This window comes from Dromaius novaehollandiae, chromosome 8 (assembly GCF_036370855.1).
Source record: "Dromaius novaehollandiae isolate bDroNov1 chromosome 8, bDroNov1.hap1, whole genome shotgun sequence".
Lineage (NCBI taxonomy): Eukaryota > Metazoa > Chordata > Aves > Casuariiformes > Dromaiidae > Dromaius > Dromaius novaehollandiae.
The window spans coordinates 30,188,937-30,212,307 of record NC_088105.1 but is presented as its reverse complement, the minus strand read 5'-3'; the positions used below and the strand labels follow the sequence as shown (position 1 = coordinate 30,212,307).

Sequence of the window (23,371 nt, the reverse complement as noted above, 5' to 3'; positions counted from 1 at the left end):
TCCCCTTCCTGCTATGGGTGCCGTGCTCTGGCTTTCCTGCGCTCGCAAACCGAAACCAGCGGCAGACTGGGCACGCTGGCATGGGTGCCCCTGCTGCAGCCCGGCAGCCCGGCAAGCCATGGCATGGCCACCAGCCCGGGCTCCTGACCCGGCCCACATGGAGGACCTGCTCTGCTCGCGAGGACCTCACGGCCCCTGACACTACCACCGCTGACACCTGGGGGGACCCGTCCCAGGATGGGCTGCAGAGGAGGCAGCGGGGCCCCGGCATGCACGTCGGGAAGGGGAGGGGAGGCCCCGGCAGCGATGAGGGGCCAGGATGGGGGCGGCCCCAGCCGGGTCCTGTTGTGCGTTACTGGAAACATCTGGCAGGGCCTGGGCTGGGTGCAGGCTGCGGGGGCGTGCGCCGGCGGTGCTCACGCATGCAGTCAGGCATGCGTGAGTGAGCACATGCATGTGCACACAGGCACACAGGTCCCTGGGGCTGCGCATGCGTACCTGCGCGTTTATGGGCATGGATGTGTGTGTATGTGCATCCACACCTGCGTACAGACATGTTCACACCAAGTATACGCATGCAAGCACATACATATGTACACATGTGCACACTCCTGCATGCATGCATGGAGGTCTGCAGGTACAGGTAGGCATGTATATACACAGACACAGACGCGTACACTTACATGTGTGCACTCATATACATATATACATGTACACACATACACATGTGTGTATGTACAAATGATGATGCTCATCCGCAGACATGCACAAGTACGAACAGCCAGCTGTATGCACATTGTCCACACCAACAATCACTGAGACACGTGCACATGCAGGTATGCACGTATGTACACACACGTGTGCAACAACCACAACAATGTGCACACATCCCGGCCAGAGCCCCTGGGCCGTCCCCCTCCCAGGCTCGGTGTGTCGTGCTGCGCCCTGGCAGCGTGTGAGCCTGTGTGTGCGCCTGTCTGTGTGCGGGTGTCCTGTGTGTGTGCTTGTATGTGCACCCTCCGTGTGTGCGTCGTGTTCCCTGGGTGTGCTTGCGTGTGCCCAGTGCGCCTGTTTGCATGTGCCCAGCATGTGCGTTTCCCATGTGTGCACGGGTGTGCAGCTGTGTACATGCACGCCCGAGTGTGTCCTGTGTGCCCCTGTGTGCAGCTGTGTGCACGCCCGCCCACGTGTGCCCCTGTGTGCTCAGGTGTGCAGCCGTGTGCATGCACGCCCGAGTGTGCTCCTGTGTGCAGCTGTGTGCATGCACGCCCGAGTGTGCCCTGCGTGCTCGGGTGTGCAGCTGTGTGCACGCACGCCCGAGTGTGCCCCTGTGTGCAGCTGTGTGCATGCACGCCCGAGTGTGCCCTGCGTGCTCGTGTGCGCAGCTGTGTGCACGCCCGCCCGCGCGTGCCCTGCGCGCTCGGCTGCGCCCGCGGGTGCGGGGCCGGCGCAGGGCGCTGGGGAGCGCGGCGGAGCGGGGGCGGAGCGCGGCGGAGGGGGCAGAGGCGGCGCCAGCCCCCACCGGCCTCCAAACTTTCATTAACTCGGCAGCACCGGTACCGGCACCGGCACCGGGCCGCGCGCGGCGCCTCTGCGGACCCACCCGGAGCGGCGGGAGGGCGCCCGGCGGCGGCGGCGGCGGCGGCGGCGGCATGGCCACGGTAAGGGGCGCGCACCTCCACCGGCACCGGCAGCCGGCGGGAGCGCCGGGCCCGGGCAGCGGCTGCCGGGGCGAAGCGGCACCGGGGCGAAGCGGCACCGGGGGGCGGCGGGGCCGGGTCGGGCCGAGCGCGGCGCTGCCCGCGGTACCGGCGCGGTGCCGGCGCGGGGATGTGGGGCGGTGCGGCATCTGTTGCTCTCCGGCGGTACCGGCGCGGGGAGCCGCGGGAGGTGCCGGCGGGCAGCGCCGCGCCGCCTGCCGCCGCGCCGCGGAGGGAGCACCGGGTGGGGGGGGGCGCCGGTGGCGGCCCCGGTGCTGGGGCGGGGGGCCGGCGGTAATTTTCCACGGGCATGTGCCGGGGCGGGGCGGCGGAGCAGTCACCACGTGGCGGCTGATGTAACCGGGCCCCCCCCGCCGCCAGGCGCGCACCGGGCGGCAGCGGCGGCGGCCCCGGGCCCCGGCTGTCGCCGCCGGGCTCTGCGCCGCCGGGCCGGGCCGGGCCTCCCCCCCGGGGGCCACGTGCCGGTGCGCAGCGGGGACGCGGAAGGCGGCGGCGGCGGTTGCGCCGGTACCGGCGGCCGCCCCGGGCCTGCGGGCGCCGCCTCCCTCCGCGGGGCACCAGACTCCTGCCCCGCTGGGCGCCCGAGGGGCGATGCCGGCGCCGCGGCACCGCGGAGGCTGGTGCGCCCGGGAGCAAACCGCCCTGTCCCGCAGCGCTGGGGCGCGGGACCCCCCCCGTGCCGGTCCCGCGGGGACGCTGCTCCCCGGTGCCCTTTAGCCCCGCAGTGCCTGTGCCGCTGCCCCCCGGCAGGCTGGGAGCCCGATCCAGCAGCACGGATGTAGAGACGCAGCCTTATCGGTGGCCGCAGGCCCTGGGGGGTGGCAAGCCGTGCTCCGGCGCTCTCCACTGCCTTTGCAGCCAGGAGAGCCCCGTGGCTGAATTTTGGGGGTGCAGGGCGGGCAGCTTTGGCCTGCTGGGGCTCGGCGTGGGGCTGGAGGTGCACGCCCACCGGCGCTGGCAGGTGCCCGCATGCCAGGCGGGGAGCAGGGCTTGCTGTCCTCCCCACTTAGTGACGACATTTCATCTCCCCTCGGAAATGCAAGCGCTTTTGGGGAGGGGTTTGGCAGCGGGGCGCAGTATCTGCTTGCAGCAGCCTGCCTGGTTGTGCTGAAGGGGCCGTATCCGGAGTTGGGGGCCGGGGGCCCATCCCGCGTCCCCCTGGCCTCCTGCCATTATCTCGACCGCCCACGCTCCCCACGACGCCTTCGGGGCCGCTCGGCCCAGCGCGGGCAGTGGCCTGGCCGCTCCGTGGGGATGGGGACGGGGGTGTCGGGCCACCCGTGGCAGCATTCGGGGACGCTGCCCTGGAGGCAGGGGTCCTTCCTGGGCTGGCCAGGGTGCAGAGCGCTGGGGTGGGATCTGCAAACTCCGATGCTGTCGTGTGGACAGCTGAAGCGGTGTTTTGCAAGAGTGCCTGTCCCCCCTGCGGAGGTCAGGCCCGGCAGCGCCAGCCCTGGGGCCCAGGCAAAGGCCAGGGGCAAGCAGCAGCAGCCCCTTCCCATGCCCTGTCCAGCAGCACCTGGTGCCTAGCAGAGCCCAGCCGCTTGGCCCCCCTGCGCCGCACGTGCCCGCGATGCACCGGGGCAGAAGGCAATCGTCTCCCATCTGTGTCCTCGGTGGCAGCTGAGCCCTGGGCTGGCCCCGCTCTGCGCTGAGCCCTGGCGCGCGCTGCAGCCACTTCAGCCACGCTCGCGCTGGGGGTGAGCTCACAGGGCGCCGCGCTCCTGCCCGCAGCCCCCAACGCCCACCCGCCGGAGCCAGCCGCCCACAAGGTCGCCTGTCCGTGCTGGGTAAATCTTTAACTGCTTCTTGGGAAACACCTGGGAGCTGCCGACACTGTTGGTGTCAGGGGGCTCGGAGGAGCCGGAGGGGGGGGACCAAGCGGGAAGAGGACCTGCCGCCAGTCCCCCTGGGCCCTTGGCCCCCACCAGCCCCTCTTCCCCTGCCCGCAGCCAGGTTCGGGGCAGAGACCCGCCTGGCACGGCCCCCTGGTTCCCGGATGGAGGGGGCGGCCCGGGGAGGGGATGTCCCCACCCCACCAGTCACGTCTCCCTCGGTTTCTCTTTTCCCCTCTGCCCAGCTTGCTCTGACAGCGAGTTGAAGCGTGCCAGCGTCGGGGCCGGAGCCAGCACGGCGGAGAGCGGGCAGGCAAGGGACCCTGCAGTGGGCAGCCGGCAAGGTGCTGCAGCGTCCAGCGATGGCCGATAAGTGCAGTGAGGGGCTGCTGGTGAGTGCGGGGGGCCGGGGAGGGCAGACAGGCACAGGGCGCTTGCTGCCCCGGAGTGCCGGAGCGGGGGCCGGGCTGTGGGAACAGGGCACCTGGGGCCACCGCCGCCAGCCGGTCGCAGGAAAGCGCGGGTGAGCTGCGCCAGGGTGCCAGCGCTGGTGCGTTGAGGGCCCCGTAGCTTTCTCTCCCCCCTCCTGTGGGGCTTGGTGGCCCCCCAGGCTTGGCTGCGGGGAAGACAAGGCCACGCCGCGGCTTCGCCAGCACGGTGCCGGCAGTGCCCCGTGGCGCTGGTGGCAGCTCGACGGCACGGCTGCCCCGGGGCGTGGTGTCCCGCAGTGCCTGGCGATGCTATCACCCACCTCAGCTGCTCTGCCCTGCCTTATCGCCCGCCCCAGCTCCCGCGGGCGGGCGCTGAAGGCGGGATAGCCCCCGGCCGCCCCGCTGCTCCGCTGGCGCCCGGCACGCAGCCTCCCGGCGCCAGGCAGCGGCAGCCGCTTGACACCGTGCACTGGGGTGAGCGCTTCTGGCATGGGGCTGTGGCCCCTTTGCATCCGCCCCGCCGACTCTCCCTGCCCCGGGGCTGGATGTGCCCGGCGCCATGCCAGGCTCTCCACCCTTGCAACCAGCGCGCTCGCGGTGCAGGACGCCATCAGTGCTGCACTCGCCTGCCCTGGTGAGGGCTTCAGCACCCTGCGCCGTGGGTGCGGCACTGGCCTCGGCAGGCTGCGACATCCCCGTGCTCATCGCCGCTGTGCCGTGGCAGAGCTGGCGCACGGGGGGACGGCAGAGCGCAGCATGCCCGCCGGGCGCTCCCTGGGGCTGGCAGAGCAGCCCGGGCGGCCGCCGGCAGGTGAGCAGGGCCTGCGCTGGGCTGGCTTTCGCCTCTTCCCCAATTGGTGGGAACGGAGCTCCGGGGCCGCTGGTGTCGCAGGGCCCTCCCCTTCCCGGGGGGCTTCCTGAAATAGCCGTGCACTCCAGCCAGAGGGCCGGGAGCCAGGACGTCCCTGGGAAGCGGCACGCGGGGCGAGGAGGGCTTCAGAGGCACCCCCAGCGCACGCGCCTGTGCACGGCTCCCTCGCCCCGGCCCCGCGGGAAGGCAGGTTTCTGCAGCCCCGTGGCTGGGACCGGGAGGTGCCGACCGCGTATCCGGGCTGGGGTCTGCTGCGGGGACGTGCTGTCCCTGTGCACACCCATGTCTGTGCCCCAGCCGTGCGCTCTTGTACGTGTGCGACGCGGATCCCTGGGCACTGCCGCTGTGCCCTTGCTGGAGCAGCCGTGGGGCAGCAGCAGAGCCTGGCGCCTGCAGCCAGCGGCAGGATCCACCATCCCCTGTGAATCTTTAACTCGCTTCTCAGAAGTACCTGCCAGCCCGCCTCAGGGCCGGGGTGATCAAAGTGGGGCGGTCGGACGGGATGCCGCGGGTCTGGCCCACGGCCTCTGCCCCCCGGGGGCTGCCCTGAGCAGAGTGGGGGCTGGGAGGAGGGCAGGTCCCCATGAGAGCATCCCTGCTCCCGGAGCATCTCTGTGCCGCAGCAGCTGCGGGAGTCTTGGGATGAGCTGCTGAGGGCCAGGGCCTTGGCTGCGGCGCTTTCTGGGTCATTGGGGAAGGGAGCTAATCTCCTTGGCCTGCCTCCAGTGCCCTGTGAGCAGCCTGGTAAAGCCTGGCTCCCGCCTGCCCTCGCCCTGCCCTCTAATCCCCGCCGGCAGGTGCAGCTCCCGTCCCAGGGCACCCGCGGCCCCGGTGTTGCCCACTCTGCCTGGCATGGGGACGGGCAGGGCTGAGGGAGACCGGCGCAGCGCCCGGGCTGCGGCCGAGACGCTCCCTTCCCCCACAGCTGGGGAGGTGCAGCAGGGCCCTGAGGTGCCTCAGTTTCCCCACTTGTGCCGGGGGTCTGTGCCATCCCCTTGGCCCCAGGCAGATGGGGACTGTGCATCCTGCTCGCACAGGCTCTGCGGTTCGCACCAGGGCTCTGCTACCTGCGGGGAGCCAGGGCAGAGGGGGGAGAACACGCAGTTGCATGTGGGTGGATGCCCCCATCGATCTGTGCGTACTCAGCCCAAACTCACAGGCGGGAGTGGGGCCCAGTGCCCCCAGGACACCGCAGAGGCTGCAGCAGCGGGTGATCAACGCGGTGCAGGGCAGCCCCAGGGGTCAGTGCGGTCCCTGGGCAGCCAGGCAGGGGGTCCCTGTGGGGCAGCAGGGGGGGGTCTGACAGCCTCTCCCTCCCCGTCCTTTAAGGACATTTTGTTTTGTCCTCGTCAGGGGCACTTTGTTCGTGCTCCAGCCCTGCCAGCAGCTCCTGACTCCCAGGGTTGCTTTGCTGGCACGGCTGGGCCTGGCCAAGCAGTGTTCGGCCAAGATGCCGGGGTGATGGGCACTGCGGGGCGCCTGGCTCAGGTGGGCTCCCGCTGTCACCCCGTCCCACCCGGGCTGGCGTCGGTGCCGGGGCACCGCGCTCCCAGGAGCGGAGGCTGTGAGGGCCCTGCCTGTCCCAGCAGTCTCCAGCAGTGCTGAGCCGCTGGGCCGGTGGGAGGGGGCCAGCGCCGCGCGGGGAGCTGCGGAAGCGTCTCTTGGCTGCGGCAGCACTTCCCGGAATAACAAGGGGCTGCAGTGGGGGGGTGGCGGGGGATTTTCTGCCTGAACGCCCCAGGAAAATTGTGTCCGCCATGGGAATGGAGCCGGGCAGAGGCGGCCCTGCCGGGTGCAGGAACCGGCGGCAGCACCTCGACGCCATCCCCATCCTCGGCACCCCCATGGCAGGGATGGGGCGGCGGACGCAGGGTGCCGACAACCCGCCTGCATCCCCCGTGCTCACAGAGCCCCGCGCGGTCCCACTGGGGGGGCACTTCGCTTCCAGCGGCGTGTCCCTGGGGTTTGGCGCTGCCCGGTGCCAGCCCGCCAGGGAGCAGCGCCGCGCTCCAGCGCGCTGGCCTGGGGCCCAGCATCCCCGGGCCGGGGCCAGGGCTGCTCTTGCAGCGCCCTCGCGAGCCGCGCGGCTCCGGCGCCCGCCTGCCGCAGCCCCTGCGAGGGACCGGCTGGGGACAGCGCAGCTGGGGTAGGACAGCCAGTGGTGGCACGTGGGGGATGCAGAATGGTGTTCCTGTGGCTGTGGTGGGGGGTCGGGGCATGGGGGCTGCACCCCTGCAGGGGACGCTGCGGCTGGCATGGGGTGCCTCTGGGCTGGCACAGGCCTCGTGGGTGCCAGGCTGGGTGCTGCCGTCCCGCGGGAGCATCCCAAGCTGTGGGGTGCCCGGTACAGCCGGGGGGGGGGTGGCAAAAGGCGCGGGGACCCCGGAGCTGGGGGGGGCGGCGAGCGGGGTGGTTGGGGGGGGCGACAGGGCTGAGCTCGCCCTGCACACGTGTGCCGTGCACGTGGCTGCTGCTGCCCGGACCCCAGATGGTCTCCCGAAAGTGCCAACCGCATCCCCCCGCCCTCGCCGCGCCATCACGCCTGGCTGGCGCCTTGGCTGCGCTCCCCAGCCGGGGTGCGGGTCTGTGAACAGCTGGGGCGCCCCGAGCCGTGCCGGGGGGCGGCCGCCTGCTGCGGACAACGCCCCTCCTCCCGCGGGACACTGTGCCCGTGCCGCGCCAGGGGTGCCCATGCCACGCCAGGGGTCCCAGCCCGCGTGGGGGGCAGGAGAGACCTCGGGGGCCGGAGTGGCACGGGGGGGTCGTGGCACAGCCCTGCTGCCAGCCAGATGGTCCCCGCAATGGGCAGTGACCTTGAGCACGGTGCCATGGGGACCCCCGTGATGATGTTGCGGATGGCGTCGGGGGGGGCACGGGACCCAGCACCCGCCTCGAGACCCCTGCTTGGGGCGTCCTGGAGTGTGGGGGACCCCGAGGTGCTGGAGCCAGGCTGGGTCCCTTTTGGGTGAGGGGAGGGTGCCGGGGGTCTGGGGGGGGCTGTGCGGCCAGGTCGGCGTGTCCCAGTGTTCCCGGGTCCCCACTGCGCTCGGAGCAGCCCTTTGGGGCTGGCGATGGGCACAGGGGCTAGGGCAGCCCTCTGCCATGCTCTGCAAGCAGGTCCCAAGTGGGGCTGGTGCTGGGGGGCAGGATGAGTCCGGCAGCCTGCTTGCGCACAGGTAAAGCTTGGGGCACCACGCTGCAGGCATGCTGGCAGCAGAGGCGCTGGGGCCGCCGGGGGGGCGGCGCTGCCCGCTGGAGCGTGAGGGGCTGCAAACAGCTGGACCCCGCTAATGAGGCTTCATTAAGTGCAACGCAAGCTGTGCCAATGCTCAGCCCGCTGCACGGCTGCCTGCCCCCGAGGCTGTGCCCGCCAAGGGGGGGCAGCTCAGGCACGGCTGGCGGCCGAGGGGCAGGACGTGGAGCTGCCCGTAGCCAGCCCGCACTGGACTCGCGGCCATGCGGGACGGCGCCGGCCTGCCCAGCATCAGCGGCAGGATCCGGGCCAGCAGTGGGGGGCATCGCCCCTGCCTGCCTGTCTGCAGCGGGATCTCGCCCTGGGGGAAGGCGACAGGGAAACTGAGGCACGGCGCAGCGGGGGAGCCCCACAGCCTGCCAGTGCCACCGGTGTAGGGCAGGCTCCAAGCAGGCGCCCGGTGCCAGCTTTGCTCTGTGCCCACCTGGGTGGCTGCAGGGGCCCGGCGTGGCCACGGGGGCGCTTTGGGGCGCGGGGACTGCGGCGTGCCGGAGCGGGGCGGGTGGCAAGGGGCCGAGCCAGGAGGCGAGCGGGGAGCGATGCCAAGCGCTGGAGGTGGCACGCGGGGGGGAGGCGGGCGGCTGCTGTGCTGGAGCCCAAAGGTGCCAATGAAGCCGGGGAGTCGTCGAGGTGGCCAGTGCGGCCCCTGGGACGGCAGCAGTGAGTGGGCAGGCCCCCCCCAGCCCCCCAAGCAGGTCAGTGGGGAGGCGAGAGCAGGGTCTGGGGAGGAAGAGCAGGGCCGGGCTGGATGGCGGCTGTGCAAGCACCGTCCCCGAGCCATGGTGGCTCTTTGAGCCCCTTTGTGCCAGCTCCAGGGTGACAGCTCTGTGGGGCGGAGGCGTGACCAGCAGCTCTGTGCCTTGGGCTAGGGGGCATGGCACCCCCCCAAGCCCCATGAGCAGGGAGCCCAAGGAAGAGGAGGGCACAGCACAGTGCCGAGCCTGCCCGGGGGCAGGGGGTCTGCAGTTGTGCCAGCCAGACCTCCGCTGTGGGGCGGCAGCGCCTCCCCAGGCAGCTCTCTGGGCAAAACCCCTCTCCAGGCTGAGTATTTGCAAACCAGCCTTGGGGTAGGGACACTCCTATAGGGCATGACCTAGCTGTCTTCCCCCACCCTTCCCTGCTGCCCAACTCTCCTGCTCCTCCACATCCTCAGCTGTGTTGGGAGCAATAAGGCCTTGCCTGAGTGCCTGGAAGGTGTGCCTTGGTGCTGTTAACTCTGGAACCTACTGATTGCAAGAGGGGTGCAGAGCACCCCATTGCTCTTGCTCAGTGTGGCAGGGGCAGAGTCGAGCTGAGATTCCCACCATCATCTTCCCCCCTTGTTTCATGGGTGCTGTCAAGCAAAGCCACAGTTTGCACTGTTTGCACTCCCCTATGGCACCCCCGGACTGGCTAGTGCTGTTTTGGGTGGCTGGCACAGAGCGCTCAGAGCTGTGAGTGAGGCTGGGCAGCCTCCCTGGCTGTGAGTGGGGTTGTCCCTGGGTCTTGGACCCCGCTCAGCCTTGTATCGCCAGTGCCCTGCCCCGGACACGTGGCTCGTGCTGGCATTGCCCTTGGCAGCCTGTGCTGAACAGGGCCCTCTGCGACATCGGGGGCGCAGGAGCGGTGCCTGATGCCGCTGCCCCCTGCGCCCCTGCCACCGGCATGGTCCCGGGTGGGTGGTGACCAGAGGCACCAAAGAGGCCGGCGCTGCCGCCTCTGCGGAGAACAGCAGGGAGCAGGGGCAGGCTGTGCCTCCCCGCAGTGCCGGGGGCGGGGGGGAGGGCAAACGCAGGGCACTCCCCAAACCCCCAACCCTCCATCCCCAGGGGCCCCTCTCCAAACCCCTCTGTCCCCCGGAGGCCTCCCCAGAGCTGGGCCGCCCTGCACCAGGCCTCCTGCCCTGCCGGCCCCAGGGGAAGCCCTGGGAAAGTGGTTATTTAAGCACCATTTAATTAGCATCTATTTATACCTCCTGGCAGCTCCTGCCTTGCCTGGCCGCGCAGCCTGGCAGCCGCCGCAACGCCATTGCCATGGTGAAGGGCCCTGACGTCAGCTGGTGACATCAGGGGTTGCTGGTACGCCCTGATGGCGTTGCCCCCACCCCGAGGCTGGCACCCCAGCCCGGGGGGCTGCTGCCCCATGGGGTGCTGCGGCGGCGCCCGGCGCGCTTGAAGCCGGGCACCTCTTGCTCTGGCTGCCGTGGGGCCAGGTCACCATGGGGGTGCTGGGGGCACCTTCGCCCCCCTCATGTGCACCCCCCTGCCCACCCCAGGCAGTGGGCTGCCATGGGGGTGGCTCGTGCCGGCGGGGGCTGCCGGGCTGCCTGTGGTGGGCTGGCCGTGCGGCGCGGCCGCGCGGCCCATGGATAATGAGTGTAAAGGGCAGGGCGACCTTCCCGGCCTGGGGGGGGCGACAGCAGGGCTTGCACCAAACCCGCAGCCGAGCAGGCGAGGGTGCGCACACGTGGCCGCCCTGTTGGGGATGAGCGTGCCTGAGCCCTGCACTGCGGAGAGTCCTGGAAGCGGGGCGCCAAAGGCCTGGCATGCTTGTCGTACAGGTGCCAGGCAGCCGGAGCGCATTTGCCGTCCAAGCCTGGGCGTCCCGCCGGCCGTGGGGGTCCACACTGGCTGGGAGTGAGGCCAGGCTGTGCCTTGTGGCGGGAGCAAGGTGGCCCTTGGCTTTGGGACCGGCACGGGGTCACCTGGGGCACTGGGGGCTCAGGAGTGGTGTGGGGTGTCCCCCTCGCCAGGGAGGCTGCAGCGCCCCCCCCCCCCCCCCAACTGCCATGCTGCTCATTAGGCTGAGCAGGAGCCTCGTTAGTGCGCGTGTCCCGGTGGCTTAATCAGCGGCTTCATGATTGGATTAGCCTGCCCAAGTGAGCAGCATGGGGACGGTGCCAGCCTCGCCCCTGCCACCCTGGGGTCCCCTGCAGCACCTGCAGGACACCCCCCCACCCCATGACCCCCCCCAGTCCCGATGCACCCCCATAGCCCAGCCCGAGCTGTCTGCACCCAGGGTGGCCCCTCAGCGCGGGCACAGAGCCGCCGAGCCCGCACCCCCCCCCCCCGGCGCGTGCAGGCCCCGCTCGCAGCAGATGGCTCTGCCTGGCAGCACCGCGGCGGCGTGAGCGGGCACGGCGTCCCGGCTGCGCCGGCCCTAATCAAATGACATGGTTAGGTGCACCGCGCCTGCTGCCCGGCCCCGCCGGCGGCCTGAGCAGATCCGAAGCGACGGCTCCCGTTTGCAGCAAGCAAGCGCGGGGCGCACACGTGCATGGTGCAGGGGGGTGGGCAGGGCCGCAGCGGGGGGCTGCGCAGCAGCTTCGCCCCAAGCGCTAGTGGCTCCCCGAAATGCCGCCTGCTGCGGAGCCGGGCGCTGTCCCTGCGGGACATCAGTGCCAGCCCGGGGCGGCGTCGGTGCCATCTCTGCCGGGGGCGCCGGGCCCGCAGTGCCCGTGCTGGTGCCCGGTGTGAGCCCGCATTGTGCCGCTGGCGCCACACAAAGCATCCATTCTTGCCCCGAAGCGGAGCCCGGTGCTGGCGAGGGGGCGGCCAGGCACGGCGACCCGTGGCCTGGCAGGGAGCCCCCTGCCTGCGGTGCCCGCAGCACATGCCCAGCCCCACTTCGCCCCCTCCTCGCTGTGCCCAGAGTGTGCCGCACCACGGGGCACTCAAACCTGCAGCTGCACTCGACCCCCCAATAGCCCCTCGCCGCTGGTGAGAGCTGGGCCAGGCACCCCGGTGCCCGGGCACCCCTGCCTGCTGCAATCACTGCACCCCACTCCCTGCTCTGCTTTGCTCTGGGGATTGAACCGGGGGTCTGACAATGTTCCCCCCCCCCCCCCCCAGCCGCAGACGGCGGCCACCCAACCAGGGCCTCCCGCACCGGGCGCGAGGGGTGGGGGAGCGTGAACAGAGACTGCTTTGTGCTTGGCCGCCCGGGCCTGCTTTGTATGAGTTGCAGGCGCTTCCTTTGCCGCGGCCGGGCTCCGGGGCAGAGCTATTCATCGGGGCCGGCGCGGGGTGGGGGGGGGCCGCCCACTGTCCGTCCCCTCCTGGCGCGGCATGGGGCGGGATGCGGAGGGCCCCGCAGCGTGGCTCCGGGCCCCGCGATGGGGCCGCCGGCTGAGGCACCCTGCACCACCCTCTCCCCTCAGAACGGCGCCGTCCCCAGTGAGCGGAGCAAGCGGGACGAGAACCTCAAGCGTGGCAACTGGGGCAACCAGATTGAGTTCGTGCTGACCAGCGTGGGCTACGCCGTGGGGCTGGGCAACGTCTGGCGCTTCCCGTACCTCTGCTACCGCAATGGCGGAGGTGGGTGCCGCGGGGCCGGGCGGCGGGGTGGCGGGGCCAGGGGCTGCCGCCTGCGCTCACCTTGTGGTCCCTGCCCGCCAGGTGCCTTCATGTTCCCCTACTTCATCATGCTGGTGTTTTGCGGCATCCCCCTCTTCTTCATGGAGCTCTCCTTCGGGCAGTTCGCCAGTCAGGGCTGCCTTGGCGTCTGGAGGGTCAGCCCCATGTTCAAAGGTAAGGGGCTGCCCCCCTGGCTGGCACGCACGCGGCCCCCCCCCGCTCCGTCTGCCCTGCACACGCAAGCATGCAGCCTTGCACGCACAGCTGCCCCAGGCCCCTGCGTCTGTCTCACGGGCGTCCCTGCCTGCGCTGCATTGCCTTCTGCACACACTGCACAAGCGCCCTGCACCCCCACCCCATGCGCACAGCCCCCCCGCATCTATCACACATGCATCCCTGCACCCGCTGCACATGCCCCTGCTGCTCACCCCTGCGGATGCCATCCCGCAGCAGCCCCCCACCCTGTGGTCACAGTCCTGCAGCCCTTCCTCAGTGGGCACCGAGCCCACACGCGCTGTGCACTGGCAGCGCTCAGCGCCCACCCGCCGTGCAGCCCTGCTCTCTGCCCCGGCACAGAGGCCTTGCTGCTCAGTGCGCTCCCATGCCCCTGGCACACATGCACGCGCTGCCCGCCACACTTGCCGCCGTGGGACACAGCCGGGCGGCACGCAGGGCTTCGGCACACTCTGCACCGCGGCACACACTGCACTGCTGCACGCTCTGCGCCACGGCACACCGGCCCCGAGGCACGGCTCCTGCACTCGCGCGCTTGTGCGGCCTCTGTCCCCTGTCACCCAGCCGCTGCAGCCCCCAAATCACCGTGGTGGTGCAAGGGGAGACCCCAGCCCAGCAGCTCCGCAGGAGCACAGACCCAAGGGGTCATCGCAGCCCCACGTGCCCTGGACACGCTGCCCCGGGTCCCTTGGCGACAACAGCTCCCGCTCGGAGCCACATGACAGCGGAGCTGAAGCGCCCCAAGCACTGTGCGTCCCAGCGGGGTGCACCCAGACGGGCTGAGCTGGGGCCGGAGCACCCCGCGCTGCCCCTCGCCCCGCCAGCCCCCGCGTTGCGCCCCCGTGCCGTGCCGCGCCGCTCACCCTCCCCGGTGCTGTTCCCAGGCGTGGGCTACGGGATGATGGTGGTGTCCACCTACATCGGGATCTACTACAACGTGGTGATCTGTATTGCCTTCTACTACTTCTTTGTGTCCATGACGCGCGTGCTGCCCTGGACGTACTGCAGCAACTCCTGGAACACGCCGGACTGCGCGGGGGTCCTGGACGGCAACGTCAGTGGCAGCGCCGCCCTCAACCTCACCCGCCTCCTCAACGCCACGCAGAAGCGCACCAGCCCCAGCGAGGAGTACTGGAGGTATTGGGGCGGGGGGACGGGGTGGGCTGGTCACCGCAGTGCTGGGGCCCCGCTGACGCTGCACCGTCTGGCCCCTCCTCCCCGTGCAGGAGGTACGTGCTCAACCTGTCGGATGACATCGGGAACCTGGGCGAGGTGCGGCTGCCCCTCCTGGGCTGCCTCGGCGTCTCCTGGGTCGTCGTCTTCCTCTGCCTCATCAAGGGCGTCAAGTCATCAGGAAAAGTATGTGGGGGCTCCCTGCTGCCGCCCTGAGGCCCTGGCAAGGCTCCTCCTGCGCTGGGCATGGCCACGCCCCTTTGGGTGTGGCCACACCCCTTCTGCAATAGCCCCTCCCCCTTCCAGACAAGCTCCTCCCCAATTGAAGATGTTCCACCTACACCAAGCATGACCACACCCCCTTTGGGACATGCTCCACCACTTATGGATAGTGACCCTCTGTTTTCAGACATGGCCCTTCCTTTCTTGGGTGTGCTCCTCCCACTCTGGGCATGGCCCCACCCCCCTGGGAACAGCCACTCCCCCTCCAGACATGGCCCCTCCCTTTTGTGGCCTTGGCTGGTCTCCCCTAGGTATGGCTCCTCCCCTTCTGGGCACAGCTCCGCCCTTGTGGTCATGGCCCTTCCACCAATTAGCCCCACCCCCTCCACCATGGCCCCACCCTCTGCTGTGGCTCTGCCCCTCAGGGCAGGGTCTGAGTTGCTGGCGCGCCGCGCAGGTGGTGTATTTCACAGCCACCTTCCCCTACGTGGTGCTCACCATCCTCTTCGTGCGCGGCATCACGCTGGAGGGCGCCGTCACCGGCATCACCTACTATCTGACGCCCCAGTGGGACCGCATCCTCGATGCCAAGGTGCGGGGCCTGGCCAGGCCATGGAGGCCGGGCCGGGCGCAGGGTGGCGGGGCAAGGACTGAGCCGGGGTGGGCAGTGCAGCGCTGACCCATGCCATGGTGGCAGGTGTGGGGTGATGCGGCCTCGCAGATCTTCTACTCTTTGGGCTGTGCTTGGGGCGGGCTCATCACCATGGCGTCCTACAACAAGTTCCACAACAACTGTTACCGGTGAGTGCTCCACCACTGCCCCAGCTCCGTGTCCCCCTTGTGCCCTGTGCTGGCCCTGGTGGGCCTGACCCCCCCCCCCCACCTCCCCGCAGGGACAGCATCATCATCAGCATCACCAACTGCGCCACCAGTGTCTACGCCGGCTTTGTCATCTTCTCCATCCTTGGTTTCATGGCCAACCACCTGGGCGTGGACGTCTCCAAGGTGGCCGACCACGGCCCAGGCCTGGCTTTTGTGGCCTACCCTGAGGCCCTCACTCTGCTGCCCATCTCGCCCCTTTGGTCTATCCTCTTCTTCTTCATGCTTATCCTCCTGGGCCTGGGTACTCAGGTAGGGCCACGGAGGTGGGATAGCGTGTTGGGGCCTATGGCATGGTGGGGCTAGTGGGTGGGGTCGGGCTGATGTGCTGCCCTCTCCAACCCACTACACAGTTCTGCCTGCTGGAGACGCTGGTCACGGCCATCGTGGATGAGGTGGGCAATGAGTGGATCATCCGCAGGAAGACCTTTGTGACGCTCGGCGTGGCTGTGGCGGGCTTCCTGCTGGGCGTCCCACTCACCACGCAGGTAGGAGCCAGCAGGAGCACAGCCACTGCTGGCAACAGGCTGCAGGGGGCATGTTGTTGACATGACAATGCCAGCAGTGATTTGTTGCAATGCCAGCACCATCAGACAGGTCCATCTTGTTGCCATGACAACCTCCAGTGGTGGTGGTGGTACCTGGAGCTTGATGTTACCATGCCAACCATGGCAGTGGTATCCAGGCTAGGTGTTGCCATGCCAATCCTGGCAACTCAGTGTTGCCATGCCAGTGTTGCCATGCCAACACTGTCAGCCGTGGCCACATTGTTGCCATGGCAGTCCCAGGTGGTGGTGCCTCACATTGCCATGCCAACCCTGCCATTAGATGTTGGCATGCTAACCATGGTGGTGGTAGCCAGGCTAAGCATTACCATGCCAACACTGGCACTGGATGTTGCCATGCCGACCCTGGCAGAGGTGGCTGTGCTGTCACCATGCCGACAGCACGGTGCTGGGCCATGGCAGCCATGCCGACAGCTCCCTCCCACAGGCGGGGATCTACTGGCTCCTGCTGATGGACAATTATGCCGCCAGCTTCTCCCTTGTCATCATCTCCTGCATCATGTGCGTGGCCATCATGTACATCTATGGTAGGTGCCCTACGCACAACCAGTCAGGAGGCAAGGCTGACCTAGCCAACCAATCGAGGGGGGGCACCAACTTCTAGCCAGTCAGCAGCATGCTGCGTTCTGACTGGCTAAGGCATGTGAGGCTGTTAGCCAATCGAGTCAGCAGGGGCCTAGGGTTGGGGGAACCCGAGTGGTGGGTCTCCCTGCCTGGGGGTGTCCCAGAGCTTGGTGGGAGCTTGGGTCTCCCCAGGCCCAGCTGGGCCATGTGGAGACTGATGGCCACCCCATCTCTACAGGACATCACAACTACTTCAAGGACATTGAGATGATGCTGGGCTTCCCACCCCCAATCTTCTTCCAGATCTGCTGGCGTTTCATCTCACCCGCCATCATCTTTGTGAGCATCGGGACCCAGGCCCACAGGATGAGGAGCAGGGAGCCCACCCAGCCCTCTCCACTCCTACCACCCTGGAGTGGGGGTGTTGGGCAGGGGAGGCAGCAGGGATGGGAGAGAGTGGGATGGTCTTGGTTTGGGGCGGGGGGCGGGGGGGGGGGGGCTGCTCCCCACTGGCTGATCCCGCCTGTCCCTCCCCAGTTCATCCTGGTCTTCACAGTGATCCAGTACCGGCCTATCTCCTACAACGACTATGTCTACCCTACCTGGGCCATCAGCATCGGTTTCCTCATGGCACTGTCCTCTGTGATCTGCATCCCCATCTACGCCATCTACAAAGTGTGCCGCTCCGAGGGCGACACACTGCTGGAGGTGGGTGGCCCAGGGGCCAGCCCCTGTATCCCACCTGGGCATCCGCACAAGGCTGTCACCACCCTCTGCACCCCACCAGGGCTGGCAGCACCCCACAGCAGATGCTGTGTGGAGACAATATCCATGGGGCAGCCCATTGCTGAGCACCCCTGGAGGCTGCTGGGTGGAGGGCTGGGCAGGGTAGCACAGCGGGTGCTAACCCTGCCCCTCTTCCCCGATCTCCCTCTCTCTAGCGTTTGAAAAACGCCACCAAGGCAAGCAAGGACTGGGGCCCGGCGCTGGCAGAGCACCGCGGCGGGCGCTACGCCCTGGCGTTCAGCCCATCCACTGAGTGCCACCTGGAGGTGCAGCCCCTGCACCCAGAGAAGGCCCGGAGCGAGGCCGCGGCTGCGCCCCCCGTGCAGGGCAGCAACGGCTCAGCCCACAGCCAGGACTCCAGACTGTGACCCCCTGCCATCCCCACACCCCCTCTAACCCCTCCCGCGCGGTGACACTTTAGCACCTTCCGCTGGCGGAGCCTGGCTCCGGGCTGCACCGGACCGCGGGGGGCTCTCAGCGCCTGTCCCCGAGACCCCCTACCTCCTCTCCGGTTAACCCCCCCGTGGCGTTTGTTAACCCTCATGTTTACGGTAACCATTGGATGCGACGCTGGAATGAGAGAGGAGGGGGCCCAGCCCCAGGAGGGCCAGGAGCCAAAGGCACTTTGCAGGGGCCCTGCCCTGTGGGGCGAGTGGCCCGGGGTTGGGGGGACAGGAGCACCAGCTGGCTCCTGGCCCCTGCCAGGGCGATGCGGAGGGCTGGGCAGCCTGTCCCCGCCGCAGGGCACTGCACCGTGAGCAGCGGGCCCAGCACCCTCCTGGCGCGCAGCTAGGGAGGGTGTCAGGTCGGGTCTGGGCCTGGGGCAGTCGGGTGCCTGGCTACCCCGGGGCGCTGCCTGCCTGGGGACAGCGCACAACTGTTTTAGGGTTCGGTTCTGCCTGCGGCTGACCCGTACCCCCAGCTAGGTGTGCACAGGGCAGTTGTGGGGGTGGTTGGCACTACACGGGCTCCCCCAACCCCCTAGGTGGGTACCAGCTGTGGCTGAGAGCCTGCAGGGTCCCATGGGTGGCCGTGCACGGCTGGGATGGAGCCCGAGAGCCGGGCTGGCATGGGGAGATGGGGTAAGTGCTGCAGCAGGGCTGCGAACAGCCACTGCCTGCACCAGCCGCGGGACCTCACAGCACAAGAGACAAGCACTTCGGCACACGTGCACGTGTGTGTGTCCCTTGCAGACGCACTACGCACATGGGACAGACACATGCACTGTGCACGTGCGCACGCACACACACGGTACCCCGTGGCCGTGCAGGAGGTGTGCTGTGTGCGCACGCACCCACAGTATGCCCCCCCCATCCCCATACATATAGCACTGTACCCCCCTTCAGCCCCCTCCCCACAGCACCCTGCTAGGGTGCTGTGGGTGACCAGGCAGCACCAGCAAAGCTGGGCGCAGCTGTAAGCAGCATGGGCACAGCTCCATGCTGCTCCCTGCCCCGTGGTGGGGCAGGAGGGCTGGGGAGCACTTCATGCCTGGCTGGAGGTGACGGGGTAAGGACAGGGCCCAGCTCTCCCCGACAGCCTTGGCACAGGCGGGGGGGGACCTTCCATGGTGCTAAGGGGGAGCAGGATGGACTGGCCCCCCCAGCTGCTGCTAGTGAGAGGTACCAGAGGAGACATGGAGGGGCTGAGCCAGCCCACTCACTCCCAGCCATCCGGGGACACTTGGTCTCCAACCAGTATTAGTGCACTGGGCAAGGCCGGGCAGTCTAAAAATCTGTCTTCCAGCTACAGCCTCTCGGCTCTAGCTCTTGATTTGGGGTGGATGGGGTGGGACACTTCCCACCCCAGGTTGTCCCCTCCCAGGCAGCACCACGCTCCCCTGCCTGGGTCTGGAGCCACATGGCTTGCATACAGACACAGTGCGGCTTGGAGGGGACACGGAAAGCACTAGGCTCCAGGGGCAGCGGGCAGCAGGGCGCTGAGCCCCAGCAGGACGTTCCAGCTCCCGTGGCCCCGTCCCAAGCCCCCTGTGCGACGCCGTGGAGAGGCGCAGTTTCCCGCATGGTGCCCGTGCCCTGCCCCATGTGTCACGACGCTACTGTTCACCTCTAATTGTTAGCAATAACGCGCGCGTCCCTGGGTAGCGCTGCCTGTGCCAGTGTCTCTCCTGGTGTAGAGTTCTAAAGTATCCTAGACTTTAATGAGATTTATATTCCTGAGTCTGTGTCGCGCTGTGTCTTTCTTTGGGAGCTAGGGGGGGTTCAGAGGGGATGGGGTGGGGGGCTATTTCCCTTGGGTGCACTCTTTCCCCTTTGGATGCTCAGCACTGGCACTAAGTGGCCAGAATGGGCCCCAGGGAATGCTCCAGGCCCTAGCTCCTGCCCTTGCCCCCACTCTGTGGCCGGCAGCCCTTGCCCTGTTCAGACCTATAAAATCCAGCCCAGGGCTAAGCCAGCACATGGGGGACAGGGGCTTGTCTTGCTGGGGAAGAAGGTTGTCCCTGCAGGGGTTCAGCAAGCAGCCCACAGAGCAGAGGGCAGCTGGCCTTTCCCCATGCATGCGCTGGGCATCTTGCCCTAGCTGGGCCCTTTGCAGGGCAGGAGCCTCCAGTGCCGCCCCAGGGCTGAGCGAGGAGGGGGCAGCACCGAGGGTGGGGAGGGCAGGAAGGGGGGGCCATGCCCCACAGCCCCTGGCTGGAGGAGCGAGCGCAGACAGGCAGGAGGCCAGGCAGGGCTCTGAGAGGACAGCGCGGCCGGGTCCTGACGGGTGGCACGGTTGGCTGACCGACCCCACGTGCGGGAACCCGAACCCTCTGCAGGGCTCTGTGGGGCTGGTGCGCCAGGTCCCAATGGGGACAGAGTGCCAGGTCCTGCTGCAGCTCCCGAGGGGCTGCCTGGGCACAGCAGGGATCTGCAGAGAGAGCAGAGTTAAGCCGGGGTTGCCCACGGCAGTTCCGAGCACCTGGCAGGATTCAGTGCTAGAGCAGAGAGCGCTGCTGGCATCCCAGCTCCTGATCTCAGCAGGGCCCTGTGAGGGAAGGCCCCCAGTGCTCACCTGGGTGGCTGCTCAGGGCTCTTCACCTCCGGGGAGAGGCTGGGGCGCAGGGGCCAGGGGCCCAGCTGCAGGTCCTGCTCCATGGCTCTCCTCTGGTCTTGCAGCTCTGTGGGGAGGGACATGAGGAGGAAGGAGCATCAGGGTGGGTGCAGGAGAGCAGATCCATCCCACACTTGATGCAGGGCACAGCGCAGGGTCCCCACCTCTCCTGGCACCACCAGATGTCCAGAGCTGAGTGTGAGCCCTGGCTTGCGCAGGTGCTTTGCCTGTGTGCCCCACACTCCTCCCCACGCAGTCCCCTTACCTGCCAGGGTAGGCTCCGGTGCCGGTGGCCCCATGGCAGCCCAGTGTTCCTCCTCCAGGCAGCGCTGGGGACAGGCAGAGTCAGACCCTCCTGCCCCTCTCCCAGCATCTCCCAGGCAGGGGGGGAGGGCAGGAGGAGGACTGAACAACAGTCCCACACCAGTGACACGCAAGGCCTGGAGCTCCCAAAGGAGAGCACTGCCACCTTGCAAATTGGGGCTGGGCAAGAGACCCAAGCATCCAGCTCTCAGCCCCCCTCATCACCCCATGCACCTCCTCCCCCAGCAGTGGGGAGAACCCAGTTGTCCGGGCCCCCAGCATCTGCTCCATCCCTCCTCAGCCTCTCACCACCTGCTAGCTCAGCACTGCCAGTCTCTGATTTGGAATAAGAGCCTGTGGGGTCCTCATCACCCGCTGTACAGCACAGAAGTGTGGCAGACCCCCAGGGGCACGCAAAGGGCACAGGACTCACCTGGAGGTGGGTGATGTGTTTCTCCAGGTCACGGCACTCCTCTTCCAGCATGGACCTGGGGCAGAGATGGACAGTAATTTGGGTCCAGCGCAGGGAAGGGGTCTGCCCAAAAGCAGGCATCCCCCTGCACCCCTCCTAGGACACAGCACTGGCTCAGCAGGAAGCCCTGGGCAAGGTGCTGCTCGGGGTGTGCGTTGGGTCTTGAGCTTTCTCGGGGTGCAGGGAACGCCCCAGGGAGAAACAAGACTCAGAGCAACCATCCTGCATGGCACGGAGGGGAACCCCGCCATCCCGGCCCAGACACCAGCCCAAACACAGTGCCTGTCCCCCACTGACCACACAACATCCAACGTCTCTGACACAGCCTCGCCCAGACACCAGCCCCGAGGGCAGAACAGGGTGCAGGATCTGTGCTGCAGCCAGCCCAGCGGCTCGGCAGGGAAATGGGAGCACAGCCCTGGTGAGGGGAAAGGGACCCTGCCAGCCACTCACTTACCAGAGCTGGGGCAGCACCTGGGGCAGGTGGGTGATGTTCAGCTTGTCTCTGAAGGAGTCCAGGCGCTGGGCCAGCTCTGAGGCCGAGCTGGGTGGGGGCAGAGCACAGGCAGGGTTTGCTCGGAGGCCGAGCTGGGGGAGCAGGGGCAAACAGCACTCCCTTTGAGGGCACTGCAGGATCTGGCCCACCCCAGGCAATGCAGGGGGCCAGGGAGCCTCTGCTCCCAGCAGCCTGCCCAGGGATACGGCACGGGGACTATGGCTGTGGGGTGGATATGGCCCATGGGTGCTGAGCAGTATGGGGACCCACCTGGGAGCAGTGATGTCCTGTGGGAGTATGTCATGCCGCCTTCCTGCAGTCCCCTCCATGGCAAAGCTGACCACGTGGGGGCTGTACCTGGCCACAGCCCTGCCTCCATCCCTGCAGGAGACACTGGGTGAGGTTCCTGCCCCGAGCTGGGGCACAGATCCTACCATCACCCATGGTGGGTGCTCACAGCCTCATGCTTGGGGGTCTGAAGGGCTTCCGCCACCCTGGGGTGACGCTGAGCAGCCCGGTGGAAGCAAGAGGCCCAAATATCCCCACCCCCACCCCCGCTCCAAGCTCTCCATGGGTGTCCAGGGGCTCCCTCCCTCCAGGGGTGTCTGGCTGGCCCTGCACCCAGGAAAGGGGGTGGATGGGGGACAGCCTGCCCCATAAGTACTGCTGCACCATAGCCTGTGGCTGGGGAGGAAGGGCAGCCGCGGGGGACAGGCTCCCGTCCTCGTCACCCAGTACCTGGGTGCCCCACCTGCAGGGGGGGGCTCTTGGCCAGGAGGGGGACAGGCACCACCGGTACACATGGACTGCAGTGCCCTATGGGGAGGCGCCAGGGCTGCCCCAAATCCCAGCGCCACCATGGGGTGCAGGGGCAGCCCCAAGCCCCAGCTCAGCCACAGGGCGGGGGGCAGCCCCCGGCCCAGCCATGCCCACGTACCTGCCTTCCTGGGCCGCCCGTTGCTGGAGGCTGAGCAGCAGCAGCCGGATCTCCCCACGCACCAGCTCCCTGAGCTGGGGGGGTGCAGCCAGCAGGGCCTGCGAGCCGGCCCCCGGGCTGGTGGCGCGACGCTCCTGCCACAGCTCCTGCAGGACTGCCACCTGGGCGGCACGGGGGCGCAAGTGGCGGGGGGCAGCCCCCCACGGCGCCAGGCAGCCTACGCCAGGGGCCAGGGAGGGAGGGGGCCCACCTCGGCGTGCAGCTCCAGGCTGCGCTCCACGGCCTCCTCGCCCAGCATGTGCCGCACGGCCAGGCGCTCCCCAGGGGGCACCCGCACCTCCAGCAGCCCCCACAGCGAGGGCTGCCCCAGGGTCCCCTGGCACGGCAGCATGGGGCAGCCCCACGGCTGTGGGGCAGCAAGGGGTCAGGGCAGTGGGGGGGGGAGCCTGCTGCACCCCTCAGGCAGCTGCGACTCACCCTCCCCACACGCCCCAGCTGGAGCTTGTACTGCCCCCCAGCCCGCTCCAGCCCCAAACGATGGCCAGCCCCAACTCCTGCCTCCCCCCCCAACGCTGCCCCATGAGCCCCCCGTATTCCTGCGCCCACATGCTGCCCCCCACAATCCCCTGCCCCATGGGCCCCCATAGTCCTGTCCACATGTGCTGCCCCCCACAATGCCCCTGCCCCATGTGCCCCCCATATTCCTGTCCCCACGTGCTGCCCCCCACGACCCCCTGCCCCATGGACCCCCCCATAGTCCTGTCCCTACGTGCTGCCCCCTACCCCCCACACACTGCCCCACAGCCCCCTGCAACCCTCCAACTCCTTCCCCACACGCTGCCCCACAGCCCTCATGCTCCTCCCACCACCCCCCCACACTCTACCTCCTTGCCTCACACCACAAACCCCTGCCCCACACCCCCAAGCCCTATCCCACCCCATACCCTGCCCCACACGACGCCCTACCCCCTACGGCGCCCCACACCCCGCCCCGCGCATGCCGGGCCGCAACAGGCCCGCGCGGCCGCCGTAAACTCCCCCGTCTCCATGGCGACGCACCGCCCCGCTCCTTAAAGGGGCCGCGGCGGCCGCAAGCGCTGCAGGGGAGGCAGGGGGCCCCCAGGGAGACTGCATGGGGCCCACACGGGGCTGGCATGGGGCAAGCGTAGGGCAGACCCACGGCGTAGGCTAGGGCTGCCCCAGCCCCCTGCAGGCACCCCAGGCAAACCAAGGGCTCCGG

The 23,371-nt window shown here is 68.8% G+C and overlaps 2 protein-coding genes across 4 annotated transcripts; one reads left to right on the top strand and one right to left on the bottom strand.

The window, feature by feature from the left end:
• Positions 1–1,375: 1,375 nt before the first annotated feature.
• On the top strand, positions 1,376–19,049 carry SLC6A9 (solute carrier family 6 member 9). Of its 2 annotated transcripts, none has more exons than XM_064516105.1 (14): positions 1,376–1,661; positions 3,802–3,948; positions 12,250–12,406; positions 12,488–12,619; positions 13,564–13,816; positions 13,906–14,038; positions 14,532–14,666; positions 14,772–14,875; positions 14,968–15,205; positions 15,307–15,441; positions 15,947–16,046; positions 16,322–16,422; positions 16,621–16,791; positions 17,025–19,049. In XM_064516105.1, exons 2-14 carry the CDS (start codon positions 3,919–3,921, stop codon positions 17,235–17,237), a joined length of 1,902 nt encoding a protein of 633 aa, XP_064372175.1. In that variant the 5' UTR covers positions 1,376–1,661; positions 3,802–3,918; the 3' UTR covers positions 17,238–19,049. The 2 variants fall into 2 exon arrangements, with proteins under 2 accessions (XP_064372175.1, XP_064372176.1); XM_064516106.1 differs by lacking the exon at positions 1,376–1,661 and adding an exon at positions 3,374–3,511.
• CCDC24 (coiled-coil domain containing 24) lies at positions 19,004–23,130 on the bottom strand. 2 transcript variants are annotated; one of them, XM_064516107.1, is made up of 9 exons: positions 23,098–23,130; positions 22,382–22,537; positions 22,132–22,292; positions 21,465–21,575; positions 21,156–21,242; positions 20,660–20,714; positions 20,189–20,252; positions 19,885–19,990; positions 19,004–19,740 (listed from the first exon to the last, which is right to left on the bottom strand). In XM_064516107.1, the coding sequence occupies exons 2-9, from the start codon at positions 22,520–22,522 to the stop codon at positions 19,407–19,409; spliced, it is 1,059 nt and encodes a 352-aa protein (XP_064372177.1). In that variant the 5' UTR covers positions 22,523–22,537; positions 23,098–23,130; the 3' UTR covers positions 19,004–19,406. The 2 variants fall into 2 exon arrangements, with proteins under 2 accessions (XP_064372177.1, XP_025952568.1); XM_026096783.2 differs by lacking the exon at positions 23,098–23,130 and having other exon boundaries at positions 22,382–22,670.
• Positions 23,131–23,371: the final 241 nt, after the last annotated feature.